This window comes from Micropterus salmoides, unplaced genomic scaffold, assembly GCF_014851395.1.
Source record: "Micropterus salmoides isolate LMB-PRFRI ecotype aquatic unplaced genomic scaffold, ASM1485139v1 Ms_hic_scaffold_5, whole genome shotgun sequence".
Taxonomy (NCBI): Eukaryota; Metazoa; Chordata; class Actinopteri; order Centrarchiformes; family Centrarchidae; genus Micropterus; species Micropterus salmoides.
Genome location: NW_024044237.1, coordinates 32,094,963 through 32,114,594, shown reverse-complemented (window position 1 = coordinate 32,114,594; position 19,632 = coordinate 32,094,963). Strand labels below are relative to the sequence as shown.

At 40.0% G+C, this 19,632-nt stretch overlaps 2 protein-coding genes across 4 annotated transcripts in view; one reads left to right on the top strand and one right to left on the bottom strand.

Annotated features, from left to right (window-relative positions):
- The window catches only part of arhgef37 (Rho guanine nucleotide exchange factor (GEF) 37), a 29,185-nt gene extending 27,146 nt beyond the window's left edge, over positions 1-2,039 (bottom strand). For 2 of the 3 annotated variants that reach the window (XM_038699317.1, XM_038699320.1), the window contains exon 1: positions 1,914-2,039. The gene's annotated coding sequence lies outside the window, so the exon portion shown is untranslated. The remainder of the gene's footprint in view (positions 1-1,913) is intronic. The other variant, XM_038699319.1, reaches the window with a different exon arrangement.
- Positions 2,040-3,692: 1,653 nt separating this feature from the next.
- Positions 3,693-19,516, top strand: elp1 (elongator acetyltransferase complex subunit 1). Its single transcript, XM_038699105.1, is given in 38 exon segments — positions 3,693-3,784; positions 4,460-4,488; positions 4,866-5,078; positions 5,333-5,485; positions 5,627-5,708; positions 6,040-6,120; positions 6,221-6,306; positions 6,437-6,545; positions 6,548-6,626; positions 6,868-6,991; positions 7,100-7,193; positions 7,759-7,989; positions 8,070-8,240; positions 8,550-8,628; positions 8,799-8,951; positions 9,116-9,222; positions 9,426-9,529; positions 9,625-9,678; positions 9,772-9,877; positions 10,566-10,681; positions 10,858-10,931; positions 11,134-11,212; positions 11,517-11,596; positions 11,698-11,835; positions 13,004-13,089; positions 13,242-13,390; positions 14,120-14,243; positions 14,725-14,822; positions 15,260-15,461; positions 15,608-15,669; positions 15,824-15,886; positions 16,095-16,155; positions 16,278-16,391; positions 17,852-17,951; positions 18,095-18,222; positions 18,608-18,759; positions 19,068-19,149; positions 19,359-19,516. Coding segments are annotated over 36 exon segments (3,939 nt in total). The 5' UTR covers positions 3,693-3,784; positions 4,460-4,488; positions 4,866-4,928; the 3' UTR covers positions 19,427-19,516.
- Positions 19,517-19,632: the final 116 nt, after the last annotated feature.

The window sequence follows — 19,632 nt, the reverse complement described above, 5'->3', positions numbered from 1 at the left end:
ATTCAGTGAACAAATATATTCGATATCATCATCATCATACAAGAGCTGAGTTAATAAAAAGTCAATGTAACTCATGTGACTCCAAATTGTCTAAAAACTGAAAGGGAAAACATATTCTTCCACAGGGGACTCTTTCTTTAGTATCCTAATTGATAACCCGTGAGTATGACTACATCCACCTGGATGATGCCCCAGAATGAAAATGATAAATTGATCATAAATAGTATTATTTATATGCGTTAGGTTTCTTCTCTCAGTACATTTCCACTCAGGACAACAGAAGCAGCAGCAGAAGAAGGAAACATCATTGGCTTCCTAATCACTAGAGAACTGAAATAAACAAATTCAGACAGACTAAACATTTTTCACATGAGCGCATGATGTGTTTATCTCTCAGTCTGACTTTGTCTGGCCTGGGCAACCGCCCTATCTCTCAAAAGGCTTTACAGTTTCCCTTCCTGTCTGTCCCATTTGCCTTAAATCAGACAAGAAAATCTGAGTCAATGGACAGCTTTACATCCATTTAGTAGCTTCACGTGACATAAACTCTGAAACTGAAGTGAAGTTACTTGGCCCAAAACACATCCAAGATGCATTAAGTAAATTTACACTCACCTAAAGGATTATTAGGAACACCTGTTCAATTTCTCATTAATGCAATTATCTAATCAACCAATCACACACGCGTAAACAGAATGAGAACATGGATCCATCATGCCTTGTTACCACTGTGCAGGCTGGTGGTGGTGGTGTAATGGTGTGGGGGATGTTTCTTGGCACACTTTAGGCCCCTTAGTGCCAATTGGGCATCGTTTAAATGCCACGGCCTACCTGAGCATTGTTTCTGACCATGTCCATCCCTTTATGGCCACCATGTACCCATCCTCTGATGGCTACTTCCAGCAGGATAATGCACCATGTCACAAAGCTCGAATCATTTCAAATTGGTTTCTTGAACATGAGTTCAATGAGTTCACTGTACTAAAATGGCCCCCACAGTCACCAGATCTCAACCCAATAGAGCATCTTTGGGATGCGGTGGAACGGGAGCTTCGTGCCCTGGATGTGCATCCCACAAATCTCCATCAACTGCAAGATGCTATCCATCAATATGGGCCAACATTTCTAAAGAATGCTTTCAGCACCTTGTTGAATTAAGGCAGTTCTGAAGTTGAAAGGGGGTCAAACACAGTATTAGTATGGTGTTCCTAATAATCCTTTAGGTGAGTGTATAGTTACTCTAGATGGCATTGCATGCATTTGTTACTTCTAAGATGGATTATTATAGCAGCATCCTTCTCCCATAGTTTGTGCTCTCTTGTCTTTCTGTGACTGTGATTACACACATACTACTCAATGTATGTGAGAAATATGTGCACATATTCCTAACAACCATAGCTCGATGTGCAACAGGTGGACATATTAGAGGAATTTCATTTTTAGGCTACTCTCAAGTAACCCCTTGTGTAAATGAAAGGTGCCCCCCCCCAAAAAAAAAAAATAAATAAAATCTGAAGTCTGCCTGAAGCTTGCAGTTCCTGGTTTAATTTAGACTTCATCTGTTGTCTTTTGGGGGTTATGTTAGCCAGCAGTGACACCAGCAGTCTACCTGTTTTGATTTCCTTAGGAAGACGAGGAGACGGGGGCGAAACCAATCAACACGATAAATCTATTTTTATATAATTTCAAGATGTGTCCTACTCACGCTTTTACCTGCAATTCATCACTTGGTAAATTAACGTTAGACATGCCCGACGGAGGATTTTAAACCAACAGAACATCGTAAACAAACCGCCGTAGAGCAGGATGGAAAGCCGTGTTTGGTTTAGGTAGGGGAATAATTCGGGCTGTCTGCTGCCTTGTTTTAAATAAACACATCAGAGAATGACAAAGAAATGTGATGAAACGTTTACCTTTCTGCTACCGTCTTCTCATCGCGCATTTAATCCCGCTCTGGTGTCCTGAGCTCTGCGTTTCTGCCGCTGAACTCCCGTTCACCTGTTGTCAGTCAGCAGCCGGTCAAGTTCGCGACAAGAACAAACGAACACGACGTCCGGTCACTACTACAAAATAAAGCCGAATGAAAGCGGCAATATCCGTGTGTTTTTCAGAGTAAATGCCGAACAACAAAAACACTGTTTATAAATGTAACAATAACGCCTCACCTGCAGAGGTGGAATGTAATTAACTAACTAACTACATTTACTCAAATGCTGTACTTATCAGTACCAATTTAAGGTACTTTTTGAACTTTATTTATATATTTATTTAATGCAACATTATACTTCTACATCTCTGAGGGAACTAATATACGACAGCTTTAGTTACTAATTTCTTTTCAGATAACAATTTTTCGTATTTTTCCAGTGAAAACCATGTATATAGTGAATGCGAATTTAAAAGTGTTTCTTTATGAGTTGAGAAAACTCAGATTTTCTAACCTCATCTAAAGACTTTATAGAGGTAGGCTGCATGATTCTCACAGGGCAACACCTCTCTCAACATGTTAGACTTTGTAGAATGTGATGCATTGCTGTAGATTAAACAATCCAAGAGTAAGCTTCAGCACATCCAGAAAGTATTCACAGCACTTTACTTTTTCCACATTTTGTTATGTTACAGCCTTTTTCCAAAATGGATGAAATTCATTATTTTCCTCACAATTCTACAAACAATACCTCCATAATAATAATAATAATAATAATAATAATAATAATCTTTATTTATTTTCAAAAACAAGTTACAAAGTGCTTTAACAAGTGTAAAGACAATAATACCCAAAAGACAATAATATAAAAACAATACAAGATAAAAGCAAGAAAACATTGAAAAGACTAAAATACACGTTTAAGATAAATAAAATAAGTAAATAGAATAATATAAAAATATAAAGTCAAATAAGATCGGGAAAGGCTCTCCTATAAAAGTATGTTTTAAGAAGGGACTTCACTGACTCAGCCGACCTGATTTCCTGGGCAGGCTGTTCCAGAGCCTCGGGGCCCTGACAGCAAACGCTCTGTCCCCTTTAGTTTTCAGTCGAGACTCTGGAACAGACAACAGACCTCTGCCCGAGGATCTCAAGGTACGTGCTGGTGCGTATGGGACTAAAAGTCAGAAATATAACAAGGCGAGAGGCCATGAAGAGCTTTAAAAGTGATAAATAAAATTAATTAAAGTCAATAATGACAATATGAAAGAAGTTTGTTTGAAATATTTGCAAATTTATTAACAATAAAAAACGAAAAAAGCACATGTACAGACAGTAAGTATGTACAGCCTTTGGTCAATACTTTGTTGAAGCACCTTCGGCACATTAACAGCTTCAAGTCTTTTTGAGTATCATGCTCGAAGCCTGGCACACCTATTTTGGGCAGTTTCACCCATTCTTCTTTGCAGGACCTCTCAAGCGCCATCAGGATGGGGAGCAGCGGTGTACAGCCAGTTTCAGAGATGTTCAATCAGGTCTTTTTTGATCATCTGTTGTGTTTTTTTGTGGTGAAATATTATAGGCTGCTTGTGTGAATAGTACCATATCGACAGAAAACACTGTAAGTAAAATGTCTGAATACTTCTTCCAGCACTGGAAACAGCCAAATTAAACAGATAAAGTAGATCAAATTAAGATTTAGATGTTCACTCCACGGCGCCAGGGGGCGACACTGCCGTTACCTCACGTAACTGCGTCAGAGGTGAAAGGTTATGAGTGTGACAGCGCCACATGCATGATGTTGTGTTGTTGATGCTGGATATTTAAAAGGTTATAACTTCACGCTGTTTCTCCTCGGTGAGTTTTAAGGTGGAACTGCGATTTATTTAAGTTCCCAAGCTTTCGTTTTCTTTTTAGTTCATTGAATTATTGCAGCTAAACATCATGTCGTACCTTCTAGTTTAAAGGTAAGCTAGCACGTACAGTTCCATTTTCGGACATCCTGCAACTTTCCTTCTTGAGTTTGGTTCTTTAAACTGCTAACAAACTAGTTAATTAAATTGTCAGAGTACTTTTAAAACTACACCGTTATTGTTGGTTTATGTTACCTATCTAACTTCGGCAGATTTATGTACCCATGCCTTGTAATGAGCACTGAGAAAAGGCACATGAAGAAACAACAGTAAAGATTTAAGAAAATAACTTACTAATTGACTATGAATAGTGTCAGTTCAAAATATGATGGTGAATCCATTTTAATACATTTACTAGTTAAATTGGAGCCCTGTCATCCAAATTTTGGGACAAAATGGGAAAGTGTTGGACATTGCTGTGTCCGATAATTAACGTAGTGGCTATGAGAGCAACCCCCGAGAGAAAACATACAGTCTCATTTTCATTTCTCGTAACATTGAAATTACAAATACATGAAACAGGGAAGCCGAATATCTTTTGCATTTATCAATCTGAAGTCAACAAGTGCTTGTTTACTTAAATTACTGAAACGATTAATGGTTGATTAATTTCTTTCAGACAGCAGCAGCCAAATACAGGCTGTGCAGGTGAGACATTAAGCCTGACTATTAACTTTATATTAACAGGGCTGTGCCAAAGACCAGTGTCGTGTTATAGATTGTTGACTAAATATAATCTGTTTATTGCTAATGATATTATATTTGACTTGGCGCTTATAGAAGATATTTCATACATTTCAAGGACAAACTGAAAGGCAACCTTTTTTATAGATGTGATTGGTGAAGCAGGTAGAGGCATTCACTGGTCATTTCAGACAGCTAAACACTAAACTGTTATTCCAAGAAAGGACAACATGGAAACCATCCCAGAAAGATTTCAGGTGTTTTTATCTAGGGAATGACATTGTACTGATATATAGATCAGTGGTTTCAGTACTGAACATGTTTAATTTTTGTTGTTTCAGGTGATTTTGCAGCCTTTGGGTTCAGACTCGGGCTCGTGTGTTTTCAGTCTGTCCTGAGGTAAAATGCGGAACTTGAAGCTGCTGAAGAGTCTACGCAGCTCAGAGCTGCATGGTCCAGGCTCCCCTCAGTGTTTCTCTGTGCGGGCTGACACCGGCTCACTGCTGGTCGCTTCGCACTACTCCATCACAGAGTATGACCCACGAACTGGCCAGGTGAGCTGGTGATGACGTCCTATATTTGTGATGAGAGCAGATATTTTGCTGAGTTTTCGATGCTCGTGACTTTGCAGGCACACGAGTTCTGTTTACTCTTTAAAGCTTTGTCTTGTTTAAGATAGTAATGGGTTTAGAGATGCTTCCAAATTGGAATTTCAAACAAGTAATAACGGAAAGGTTCACCATTTCAATGGAGGTGGAGGTGAAAGCTGGTTCACTCATCTTCAACTCTCCTCCATTCTGTCCTGCAGGTGGTCAGTGAGGCGTCATTGACAGCTGAGGGATTCCTCCCAGAGGATGGCAGCGGAAAGGTGGTTGGCCTGCAGGACCTGGCTGAACTCGAGTCAGCATGTTTGGCCACAGCTGGTGGCGATGTCGTCCTCTTCAACCTCAATACCTGCCAGGTTAGCGACTGGAAAGGTTCTTCAAAGAGTTGGCTTCAGGGTTGTGGTTAGAGTTAGTTTTAAGTTAAGGGGAGTATAAGGGGCAAGGGAATGCTTTATGTCGGTGAGGGTTCTCACAAAATATGTGTGATTGTTCCACAGTTAGAGTGTGTTGGCAGTGTGGACAGCGGCCTGACCTCGATGAGTTGGAGTCCAGATGAAGAGCTCGTCATTCTCACTACGGGTCAGTATGTAAAATGTGAATTCACTGTTTTTAAATCTTTTAAATCTTCCAACAGAAGTTAAATGCTTTGAATCGTCAGTCAGAGAAACCCCAGTGGGATGTCGGTCTCCTAAATGAATTATAGGATGATCTCTGCATCACTACACACAAAACAAAGCATCAAAGATATTAAGATACAAGTATATTCTTCTCAATTTATTTGTCTCTATAACGGTCACAGTATGGTCAAGAGCCACTGTATAACCTTATTCAGCGCTTAGTTAGTTAGATAATTATCAGTTAAAGACATTTAGCATTAACGCACATTAACAGTAATTATTTGTGCCGACAGGTCAGGAAACGATCATCATGATGACCAAAGAGTTTGAGCCGATTACTGAAATCGGAATCCACCAGGATGACTTTGGTGAAGGTACGGTGACTCCAAATGGACTCTGTTTAGATTAGTGGTAATTTGAGATAATTCATGGAATTTAGAAAAAAAATGTAATGATTAATTTAATGTTTTGCAGGTAAGTTCATCACAGTGGGTTGGGGGAAGAAGGAAACTCAGTTCCATGGCTCAGAGGGAAAACAGGCAGCGCAAAGAAAGATCCAGGTCAGTGTTCAACTAGAAGAAACATCATGGCTTCAAAATGAACCAATGGGATAATATAATGTATCTAAAATGAAAGAAACAATTTGCCTAATATGAAAATATTCTGAATGGTGTTAATGTGCACCCACAGGAGGTGCAGCCGGCTGCAGCCTGGGATGACCGCAGGCCGCGGGTGACATGGCGAGGTGATGGTCAGCTGTTTGCCGTCAGTGCCATATGTCTTCAGACCGGAGCCAGGAAGTCCGAGTCTGGAACAGAGAGGGCGTCCTGCAGGCCACAAGCGAGCCCATCAACGGCCTGGAGCAGGCGCTCTGCTGGAAGTAAGAACGCTGCCAAAGCTATGTTTGTTTGGTTCATTAAATGAATTTAGTCAAGTTTAGGTGTTGCTCTTTTCCATGTGGAGAAGTGTTAGATGTGTGAAAGACTCTGGTGTCTGTCCAGGATAAATAATACTTAACATTTAAAAAGAACAAATGCAGCATTAGGAGTTGCCTGGGTGCTGATGTGAAATTACCTCTTTGGACTGTTGGAACTTATGTTCAATCTTGTCCTGGTTTTCAGACCCTCAGGCAGCCTGATAGCGAGCACTCAGCGTCATCCCAACAAACACAGTGTGGTTTTCATGGAGAAGAACGGACTGCTACATGGAGACTTCACCCTCCCGTTTAGTAAAGACCAGGCCAAGGTACGCTCAGCTGATTCAAATACGATTTTTAAAAAATAATTAACTTTAGATAGTGATACGTCTTTCTAAGCCAATATTAAAACACTAATTGATGCGAGTGTGTTTCAGGTGAATGATTTGCTGTGGAACAGTGACTCCACTGTTTTAGCTGTTTGGTTGGAGGACAAGACGGCTGGAGAAGACAAACAAGTCAACTCTTACAGTAAGCTCAGCCAAAGTTTCAACCCTCCTTCAGGCCAATCAATGTAACGTTGAACATGTTGGACCCCATCAGTGACATAAATCATTGCCTGAGAGTCAAAATCCATTCACACGAGATATTTTACAAGTCAAACAGAATTGGATAAATCTGTACCAATGCATCATTCCTCCTTTGGTGGTTTACATGAACTTCAGTAATGTGACTTTGGACTTTATTCTTTATTAATAGTATTTGAGATGTTTCCATGCTTGCCTGCAGAAGTTTGCTATTTATTGTTATCAAATAAAGCAGAGCCTGATTAATATCTAAATCTAAATTATCTTTGCAAAAAGGTTGTGTCTGAACTGATCGTTCTGCATTTTTTGCCACAATAATTGTTTTACTTTGGTAATGAATTTAGAATATTTGGTCCTTGAAGATGATAAAATTGATCAGTCTGCGGTTTCTAGTCTCACTTGTTATGCATGGCTAGAAGGGACACTATCTGGAATGAATGAATGAATGCATGAATAAATTGAAAGTACATGAACGATCCACCTTAATTTTGCTCATCCTCCCTCTGCAGTCCAGTTGTGGGTGGTGGGGAACTATCACTGGTATCTGAAGCAGAGCCTGGACTTTGGCAGAGACTCTCAGAAGGCTCCAGTCTGTGTCTGCTGGGACCCCGAGCACCCCCTAAGGCTCCACGTGGTGACCCGCAGCTGGACCAGCATCACCTACGACTGGGGCTGGACAACTGAGAGGAGCCCCGGGCTGGACGCCACCGACAACGCCAACGTGGCTGTGATTGATGGAGGTGAGGGCCAATGAGATGAGAGGACATGTAACTGTAGGACGATTCCAACATCATTTTAATATTTATTTAAAACCCCTCAGATAAGATCCTGGTGACATCCTTCAGGCAGTGTGTGGTTCCTCCTCCCATGTGTTCATTTGAGCTTCAGCTGGCCTCACCGGTCAACCAGGTGACCTTCCTCTGCCAACCTCAGAGGACCAATCAGCTGGCAGCGTTGACTTCTGACGGACAGATCTCCGTCTACGGCCAAGGTGGGGTAAACAATGGTTTCCATTAAGATGGTAATCATCAGAATGAATGTGAGTTAAATGATGTTTGTTGAATGTTTTTGAATCCTTCACCTGAAGAAATGAGAATATGGGTGGGGAGAACCAAATCCAGACTTATATGAAAGACCCTCAACACCCAAAGGATCTTGGTTAGAAAGACAGAACTAAATGAAGTCTTGTTCACATTTTGCATTTTTTCTTTTTTAATTGACATAAACACTGATGTGTGTATATATATTTGTTATGGGTCTAAATATTATTTGGATCTGATTGATTATATTATCTGTCCAGATTTAGGAGAACAGGCTGACAAAACAGCAAATGGGTTCCGGACGGTGTCTCGTCCCCTGGTCCTCCAGAAAACCTTCAGGTGACACAACATCCTGCAGTGCCTCTGATGCACACTTCTGACCCTTGCAGCTAATTTACTGTCTGAACTTGACCTGATTGAAGCCCGTTGTTTTTTTCATGGCATCCTAGTGTTTCTCCAATGTTCCCTCAGTGGTTTTCGCCTCTTATTTTCCTGCTGTCTTCCTGCAGAGTGATGGTTCTCCAGGAAGAGGCTCTGGCCCTGCGGCAGCTGCTGTGGCTGGAGGACGAGCTGTTTTTGGGTGTGAGCTCCGGTGTTCTGCCAACCTCCTCTACCCTGTTGATGCTCCGCCTTGCTGATGCTGATGACACACTCACTGTTAGGTCAGCAGGGCTAAACTGTAAACACTGCAGTGGCAGCAGCAGTCTCCTTTAGCCTAGTCATTGTCCTGTTAAGCTTATAAATGAACTGAATTGCATTGAATCCATTAAAGTGAATTGTTCCACAGCCATGTTGTATTTTAAGACTGGGCTTTTTTATGTTTCAGGTCTGAGATAGAAGTGGAAGGTGTTGTCATCAATATGGTTCACTGCTCCCAGACTGGCACTGTGGCTTTACAGCTGGAGGATGGACAGATCAAGAAGCTGCTCTGGGGTCAGTCACCAACACGTTTCTTCTTTAAGTGATGTTTTCTTGGAAATATATTAATTCAAATGTATAAAATGATTATCATTCCATTTTTTAAAGTTAATTTTTTCAAACCAATGTTGATGCTTGCTTTCATTATCGAGAAAAATGTCACCTAGGAGCATTTAAAATGCATTAATTTGCAGAAAAAATAAATAATTTCTGTTTAGATTGTTCAGAGCCGTCAGTGGAGGATTGGCGTGACTCCAGTGGATGTAGCGTCAACTTCCCTGTTCCCTGCGTTCAGACGGCCCTCTGCACCATCAGCGGCGAGGTAGAAACACACACATCCATATTTAAATCACTAATTATAAGCAAGTTCTTGTGTAAATCCATATGTTTCTTTTTGCTTTGCCTTTATGCATTCAGGAATATCTACTCGGCCTGACAGACAGATCCCACCTGTATGCTGGTGACACAGAGGTATGCTCAACTTTCTATAACCAGCTCTCTCAAGATATTTATTGAGATATATTTATTATATTTAGTTATAATTTATGTCTACTTCTTTCTCAGCTGGCCTCCAATATTTCCTCCTTTGCCGTTTGCAACGACTTCCTCCTCATCAGCACACACTCCCACACCTGCCGCTGCCTCCAACTGAGCACGCTCAGTGCCAAAGGTAGGATGACACACACACAAAGAAAAGACCTGAATGTGCATCTGTTCAGGTCAAAATGCATTTAAATACATGGTCTGTTACATACAACAATGCAAAATTTGTAATTGGCCGATACACTAAGATTCAAAGTTTGTTATTCAGTTCAGATTGAATATAGTTTGGTATTTTTAATCAACATAAATAAAAGTATGGGAATTATTTGTTAAAACATTTTAATTTTAAGTAATAACAAATGCCCAATAATTATGTTCAGTTACGTTTGTTTTAGGGTTAGAGTCATCCATCTGTCTGTACACTGGAGGTCATTATCCATTTATATAAAATATCTTTTTGCTTTGAACTTTGACCTGGAGTGTCAGGGCGGGCAATTTATTTCAGAAGCACTTTTTGTTATATTTATGAAATTCTCTTTACATCCCGACAGCAATTAATAAATTAAATTATTTGACACACAATTTAAAAAGACATCAGGTATTTGCCCTAGCTTGAAGTACTATGTTTTTTGGAAGCTGCTAACATTACCTTTACTAACATTAAAGTTAATGTTAGAAACTACTTTCTTCTACTCTGACTAGCTGCTCCTATAGGTACCTGTGCTGTCTTCTTTTGTCCTCCTGAAATGAGTTGTAAAGTTGGCGACTGGTATGCTTTATGGTGCAGCTGAGTTGAATGACCTTTGACCCCGCAGGGCTGCAGGCGGCCTTGGCCTCAGATGGAGTTCAGAATGACGAGACACTGCGGCGGGTGGAGAGGGGATCCAGGATCGTCACGGTGGTCCCACAAGACACCAGAGTGATTCTACAGGTCGCTTTAACACACACAAACAGAAACATGTTGCTACCTTTTACTGTTTCTGCTGTAAACACCACAGCAGCGCTGCAAATTTGATGTTTAAACGTTAAAATGATTTATTATTGTGACGTATAGTGAATCTAGAGGTATGCATTCTGATTTTTGGGGGGGGTTTTGTATGTGTCTAGATGCCTCGTGGGAACCTGGAGACCGTGCATCATCGAGCGCTGGTGTTGGCTCAGCTCAGGAAGTGGTTGGACAGGTGAGTTTGATTATCTTCAATAAGTCATTTGTCCTCCCAGACCTTAACTACACCCAACGCACCTTTTATCTTTATATAGTTATTTTTTAACCAAACTTTTTAATACTTGAACATAATTTTCTTGACGTTATGTAAAAGTGTCAATTTGTATCCTGATACTGTAAAATCGTCAAAGTCAAACATGTTGTTTTGTTTTTTTCAGTTTGAAGTTCAGAGATGCCTTTGAGTGTATGAAGAAGCTGAGGATCAACCTGAACTTAATTTATGACCACAACCCAAAGGTACATAAAAGGTTTAGTCTCGTGACACATTTTATTTTGTTCAGTTTCATTAACAAGAGAAGCTGTAAAAGTGGGGCCAAACAAAAACAGAACACCCTATAAATGTGATTATCTTCTAAAAGATGAAGAAGGTGAAGGAATTAGGAGTGTTCAGATTTCATGCAGTAAAAGTGTGTGTCAATACACATTATTCAGTATTGACTGAATAGGTCTCTGACCTTGAGAGAGCATAGCATAAAACCAAACACTTGACACCATGTGCTTTTCTATATAGTCGTGTTTCAGTGTCCGTTTCTTCCGGCAGGCTTTCCTGGAGAACATGGAGACCTTCATCACACAACTCGACTCCATCAACCACATTAACCTCTTCCTCACTGAGCTCAAGTAAGACTTCAGATCTGCGGCTGCTTCAGTTGAGAAGAAAAACAACTCTTGTTTTAACAGGTATTTTACTACTAACATAATGTAAATCTTTTTTTACCCAGGGAGGAGGATACGACTAGCACCATGTACCCCCGTCCTGAGAGCAGCCCGGTACAGACCCATCCTGTTTCTGGAAAGAAGAAAGTGGATATTGTTTGTGATGCTTTACGGACTGCCATGGAGTCAATGGGTCCAAACAAGTTAGTGATACTGAAATCTATTTATAAATATCTACTTACAATCTTAAATGTTAGTAAATGTAAATGCTCCGTACTTGTATAGCGCCTTTCTAGTCTTTTCGACCACTCAAAGCGCTTTTACACTACATCTGCATTCACACACATTCATACACTAAGTGCTCAAACGGAAACTAACATTCACACTCATTCATACACTAGCGGGGGCAATTCGGGGTTCAGTATCTTGCCCAAGGACACTTCGACACGCAAGTAGGGGGAGCCAGGGATTGAACCGCCGACCTTCCGATTAACGGCCAACCCGCTCTACCTCCTGAGCCACAGCCGCCCCGGTCAAGATAAACATAATCACAAAAACTGGAGTAAGCGATTCCAACACTGACTTAAATAAAATGGTATAGAGCAAACAACAACACAACAAGTAATGTAATTAACGTTAGCTAAGTTGTGGGCTAGCATAATGCCATTACTTTTGCTGCTGCAGAGCTAACATGAAGCTAACATGCAGAGAGGATGAGATGATCCCTGAGCCAGAACACCTGCTCCAAACAGGAATACTCACAACACTCCTGCTACTATAGCTATCATCAGAACAACCGCATGTCTTGGCAAACTAGAAAGTAAGCTGAATGTCCGAACATTACCTCACACACAAATCATGGCTGGATCAGCTAGAATAGTGTTGTGTGGTGTGGTGCGGCCCACTTTGTTCAGTTATCATGCTGCTGTGTGCAAACACCGATGCTGTGCCGAGTTCTGCATGCTCGCCGAGAATCGAACGCACCTCCAAGTACTGTTTAAAAACGATATAATAATCTTTTCCCATCAAAGGTGATAAATGATTTGAAGTATATATTTTATGAATGTTTATTGCCATCAATATTTTATTACACTTAGTTGAAGTAGAATTCCTTGAGATTCAGCAAAAAATATGCAGTGATAACTTCATTTGAACAATGTGCGCAGCAAAGTGTCTGAAACGGACCTTAGAAGTTCAGTGTGTAAGTTTTAGTGGCATCTAGTGGTGAGGGTTGTGAATTGCAACAAGTGGTTCAAAACCAGCCACAGTGAGGAAGAAATGCAAAAATGTTCCAAACATTGGCTTTTGTCAGTTTAACATTAGATATTGCAGTTGTGTGATATAAAATGGTTCATGTTGTCAACCATCCAGGTTTTTTCTGTCCATACTGACGGCTCATGTGAAGAAGACAGTTCCAGAGCTGGAGATCGCTCTGCAGAAAGTCCACGAGCTTCGAGGTGAGCACACAGATGACCTGCAGGAGTTTGTGATAAAGCTAAGCTAAAATGTTTTTCATTCAGTTACACACACACACACACACACACACGGGGGCAGGTATTGGGAGCAGATACTTTTTTGGTTTGTCATAGTGTGCTGTGTTTGTGTCCAGTGAACCCTCCTGAAGCGCCCGGTGCTGTAAGGGCTGAAGAGGCCTTAAAGTACCTTCTCTTTCTCGTCAATGTCAACGACCTGTACGAACACTCTCTGGGCACATACGACTTCGACCTTGTGCTCATGGTGGCTGAGAAATCCCAGAAGGTAAAAGACAGTAGAGGAAGAGGAAACATCTTCTTCATTATCTTCTTTTACTTGACTTACCAAATTAAGTGCTTTGCAGCAAAAAAAAAAATGGAAATCCAAATTACCATGACATTGTATATCAAACACAATCAGTTATGGTAATGATGTTATTAAGTAATACATGATATTTACGACCTCTCTGTCTTAAAGCAATAAGAAGTTTTCAAGAAAACATTTAGTCATGAATATGCAGATGTATGCACCATAACAGAGTCAAAATTAAACGAGGCATTTAAGCTGCCAAATATCAAATTAATTAAGTTAAGTAGTGTAGTTAAGTTACACCGCAAGGCACTGCAAAATCTAATTAAATAATCAGCTCTGAAAGGAGAAGGAGATTTCTGTAGTGTATTAGTTTTGAATTTTTTCTATTTGCTTAGTGGGAAATCTTGTGTGAAATAAAGCCATGAAGTAAACTGATGGATTAATTAATCCAGAAAAAATGGTGTATACATAAGAATCAGTGCACCATAAAATGCTAAATCTATGATATTAAGAGGAAAAAAACACATTAGTAGCTTGAATGAACCACAAGTGGTTTACTTTTTTCATATCCAGAGTTTTTAGATAGATTTCCAACATTCAAGACTCCCAAAATGCAAATTACACTCATTATATAATTAAACTGTGATTGGTGGGTGAAATTGTCAGTATGTATCAGTTGGCTTTTGTCCACAATCCCTGCAGGACCCCAAAGAATACCTTCCCTTCTTAAACATGCTGAAGAGCCTGGAGCCAAACTATCAGCGCTACACCATCGACAAACACCTGAAACGCTACAGGAAGGCCCTGCATCACCTCAGCAAGTGTGGTCAGTCTGAATGTTTCAATGTCAGCTTAGCCCCTTTTACTGCTGTTCCTTTTATGTCAAGAAGCCACTGTTTGCTGTGAGATTCTCCAATTTGTGTAATGGCCATGCAAATGTCCAGAAAAATCTGCTCTATCCCCATCCTTTGACAACTTTCACAGAATGGATCTATCAAATTGTGCTATTTAAAGATGTACCTCAAGAATATTGGCATATGAATTCCTTTTATTGGAAAGTTGTTATCCTGTGTATATGTTTTATGAAAGAAAATATTCCCACACTGAACAGAGATGTTTTTCTTCACTTGCAGTCTGAAATGCTCTCTATTAATGACCAACCATTAATCAGTCCTTTGATCTGTCAAGTTATGTCTGTTGATCTAAATAAAAGTAGAATAGCAGGCTGTAAATGATATGCTAATGTTTAGTAAATTCTTAGCTGAATAAATGTTGACTGTGACCTAGTCTCTGTCTGATTTCTTCAGGAGAGGAACATTTCCCTGAGGCTTTGCAGCTTGTGAAGGAGCAGAAACTCTACAGTGAAGCTCTGCGTCTGTACACAGCAGACAGTCCTCATTACAAGGTACAAACACAGCTGAGGACATTTTTCACCCTGAAGTTACTGGGTGGCTAACTGGTGGTCAGACTATTTGAATGCTACAGTATATGTTTACTCTGTTTAATCACTTTAGGCTTCAACTTGTGATGGGCATGTCATTTTTTAATAGTGTAATTATTTAATTGATTAAAATGTATTTTTGAAATCACATTTATTTTGCTACATTTGGCAACACCAGTTATGTATCTACAGTATGGTTGGTTGTGTAGGTGTATAATAGTTTAGGTGGTTAAATACACTTTCTTTTTCCAGTTTTCAGATAACTGAATTGTTTAGGATTATCCTAAACATGGATTTAAACAATGCTTGATTTAAAATACTTGTTTTATGAGGAAGGAAATACACTCGACTCAAATGCGTTTTTTGGAGAGTAACACTGAACTTTGACCTCTGACCTCTAGGCTCTAAGCTGTGCTTACGCCCAGCACCTAGTGGAGCAGCAACAGGCAGAGCCAGCCGGCCTGTTGCTATGGCGATGCGGAGAGCCGGTCAGTGCCCTGCAGGCATTCGCCAGCAGCTCCAGCTGGAGAAACGCCATCTGTGTGGCACAGCAGATCCCTCTACCACCAGACCAGTTAGCTCTGCTGGCAAGAGACCTGGCAGGTAACCACAACAACAGGTAGATAGACTGAACCATGGAAATGCAGGTTGACAGTCAGACAGACAGGTAGCCAGTTAGCTGGTTGTACTTTTCAATTAGGGTGTCATTGCATGTTCATCCTATAACTTGTTTTTCCTTCCTTTTATAGAGAAGCTGACTGAACAGCGACGGTACTCAGAAGCTGCTCTGCTGTTGGACCAGTACGCCAAAGTAAGACCCTGTGCAGGAGGAAGCTGCTGGACAAAATGGTTTCTTATGAAGCATTAATAAATTAAGAATCACCCCGCAGAAACAGACAACTTCTGGTCTACTACTGCTGCTGCTTGTTGAGGCTGAAAGCTCTGCATTTCTTCGTTTCCTATAGGACTGTGAGGAGGCCATCTTGGCTCTCATCAATGGTTCAGTCTGGGAGGAGGCGCTCCGGTTGGTCAGTAAAAAAAAGTTACTACTTTTTTTTAATTCATTTTTGGCATTACTGTTTTGTAAAATGTGAAAAGCATTAACATTAAGTTGAAGCACAATGTAAAGCATGTGGGTATGAAGTGAAAAATACTTAATCTGCAGCACAGACTTTTCATATGGTCAGCTCTTATATGACTTACTTGGGGCTTATGAGAGATATCTGTCTGCTACAGATTTACATGCACAACAGACAGGACATCACTGAAACCAACCTCAAACCAGCTCTGTTGGAAGGTAAAGATAATTCTTACCGGCCAGTTGTTCTTCTACTGTTTATTCTTAAACAGACCAGAAATAACAGAAAACTTAAACAGAGACACAAAATCTTGTGCAGTTATGATGTTGTCTTGTGTCAGCTGTCAGCACCCAGACTGCCTTCCTGGAGGCTCAAGTAGCGACGTTCACTCGGCACAGGACTCGACTGGCTGTAGTTCGTGAGCAGAAAGAGAAGGCCAGACTGGACATGCTGGGTGAGAATAAGTCAGAATTTACAGGACATACAGTATCTGAGCAAACATCTCCTGTCTCCTAACGTCATACTCAGCTCACTCTCACTAGGAAAGACTTACATTAGTGATTACTTTTTATTTGTTTTTTTTTTTTTACAGTGAAAAAGGTCAAAATGTTCAGTCTGACCATCTGTATGCTCAGTATGTTTCAGTCATTTTACTACCACGATATGGCTGAATGCACTTTGTGGAATTGTAGCTCTCATTTTTTGTAAGCAACCACTTTATTAAAATAATAATAATAATCATCATCGTCTTTATTTATTTTCAAAAACAAGTTACAAAGTGCTTTAACAAGTGTAAAGACAATAATATCCAAAAGACAGTAATACAAAAACAAAAAGATAAAAGCAAGAAAACATTGAAAAGACTAAAATACACGTTTAAGATAAATATAAAATTAGTAAAATAAAATAAAAGGGATAAAATAAAGTCAAATAAGATCGGGAAAGGCTCTCCTATAAAAGTATGTTTTAAGAAGGGACTTAAAACAGTTCACTGACTCAGCCGACCTGATTTCCTCGGGCAGGCTGTTCCAGAGCCTCGGGGCCCTGACAGCAAACGCTCTGTCCCCTTTAGTTTTCAGTCGAGACTCTGGAACAGACAGCAGACCTCTGCCCGAGGATCTCAAGGTACGTGCTGGTGCGTATGGGACTAAAAGGTCAGAAATATAACAAGGCGAGAGGCCATGAAGAGCTTTAAAAGTGATCAATAGCATTTTAAAGTCAATTCTAAAACATACTGGGAGCCAGTGTAATGAAGCTAAAATAGGAGTAATGTGGTCATATTTCTTTGTTCTGGTTAAAAGCCTGGCAGCTGAGTTCTGGACAGTCTGGAGTCGATCAATAGATTTTTGGGTTAAACAGGTGAAAAGGCTGTTGCAATAATCCAGGCGTGATGAGATGAAGGCGTGTAAAATGGTCTCGGTGTCCTTAAAAGTTGACATAGATTGAATTTTTGTTATATTTAAGTTGATAAAAACATGATTGAACAAGCTTTGTGGTGTGCTGCTCGAAATTTAAATTGCTATCAAACCAAACACAAAGATTCTTTGCCACAGGCTTAATGAGATTTACTAGGGAACCAGCAGATGGCAGTATTTGCCATCTGTTGGGAGTTGGAGGAAATTATTTGACATCCATTTTTTAACTTCACAAAGGCAGTCAATAAGTGAACTCAGCATTCCAGGATCTGTGGATCTGACGGGCATGTACATTTGTGTGTCATCAGCATAATTATGAAAAGAAACAGCCAACTGGCTTGTACCTGCTAAAGAGTATTGAATAGAGGTCAGGAGGGAAAACAAACAAGAAAGAATTAAGAAATGAATCAAGTAGAAAACACATTTTATGTTTATATTCTGCATTTGAAATCGTAATAAAAAACAAACTTTTCAGTAACCCCTCTGTCTTCTTCATCAGATGAAGATGGTCCAGACTGTCCTGATGCTGAGCTTTACTCTGAAGCCAGTAGTGTGATGACTGGTTCCAAATACTCCCAGAGTAACTCCCGCATCTCCTCGTAAGACAAACACACACACAACTAAAATTGCTGTTCAAATTGTGGTGATTTCCACATTGTAAATTGTAGCTCATGTGATAAATAATACACTTTTGGTAACTGGTATAATATTTAATGTTTATTTGATCATGCTCTGCCTGCAGGCGGTCATCAAAGAACCGTCGGAAAGCAGAGCGGAAGAAGTTAAGTCTGAAGGAAGGAAGCCCAATGGAGGACAGAGCTCTGATGTACGCTTTGGGGGAAATCATCACCACTGTGGACAAGATGAGAGGTACGGGAACCAGCACTCCAAGGCTCTCAAACATTTATATTTCCTCTACTTTTAATAACTTTGATAATGTTTAGAATATCCATGTTTGATGTGGCAGTTCCCCTCCAGATTGCAAAAACTAAGATGAATTTGTGTCTGCTTGTTGAAAGATGACCACAATTCTGTGGTGTACAGTATAGAGGCAGCAGTAAAAACAGTAGGAAGCAGCCAGGGATGAGGGGAAATGTGGTGTTTCGGAGGAGCATTTAATCAGCATTTACTGGACCTGCACCCCCACAATTAAAACTATACGAAACCATTTATGTCTCCTTCTTAGAGCAGTTGTCTGTATAATCACAGCAGTAATTCATCCAGTTTGACATTTGTCCCCCCCCCCCCGTTGCAGAGGAAGTGCACAACCTGCTGAAGGCCCTGGTGCTGTTCCAGTTTGACAAACATGCGGAGAAGCTTCAGCTGTCCTACGAGGAAGCTCTGCATATGATGGAGGCAGCAGTTCCTGAGGTGTGGTCTGAAGGCCTGCAGAACAATCAAGCGCCGGTAAATATACCATATTATCATATTTTTGTACTCTTTTACTAATACTATTACACTAATCTAATTATAGGTCTGTTGCTGTGGTTGCTTTAAAGTAAATGAAACACAGAATTAAACATTTTGGTTGAGGAATGAGTGTACATGAAAAAGAAAACGAGATGAGAAAAAAAAAATTGCAGATTGTGTTAAAACACTCCTGCTTGCATCCATTTTGTGTGTATGTGAGCTAGGAGAAGGCACTTTTGTTCATATTATGATTATTATATATTCTTTGTATTTACGGTATTTTTTTATTAACTTTTGCTTTTCAGCTGACCGGGCCGAACGCGACTGCAAACAGCATCATGGCTTCTTTCCAGCAGCAGCAACAGAGACCTGCAGTTTCACAACAAGGTGAGCAGAATTTGTAGTTTGCAGATGTTTGTCATTGTCTTCGCCTTTTTAGTCACATATGCACGATTAGCACACTGTTATTTTATTTTTTAAATGCATATCTTGTCTGTCATATGTGAGCAAACACTCAGAAATGGGTTGGTTGTAAAGTGTAAAGACCGTAGGGATCTATGGAAAGATGCATGTAACAGATGTTTTTGTCTTTGCAGCTGCTGAGGTCCTGGCGCCACCAAAAATGAGAAACGGTGTCAAGTGGAAACTCTCTATTCTTACATAAATTAGTTTAAATTTTTTTCTTTTTTTTTTTTTTTTAAACCTGTAAAGTCAAATAGTAATTATGTAATAAATATTCAGTTAATGTCTCCTTTCTAAATGTCTTCATTGTCTGGGGTTGAGAAACATACTTACATGATATCACATCCAGGTATTTCCAGAATTTACAATAGAGTTTGATGTCAAATTTTCTTTCAGTGATTTATGTGA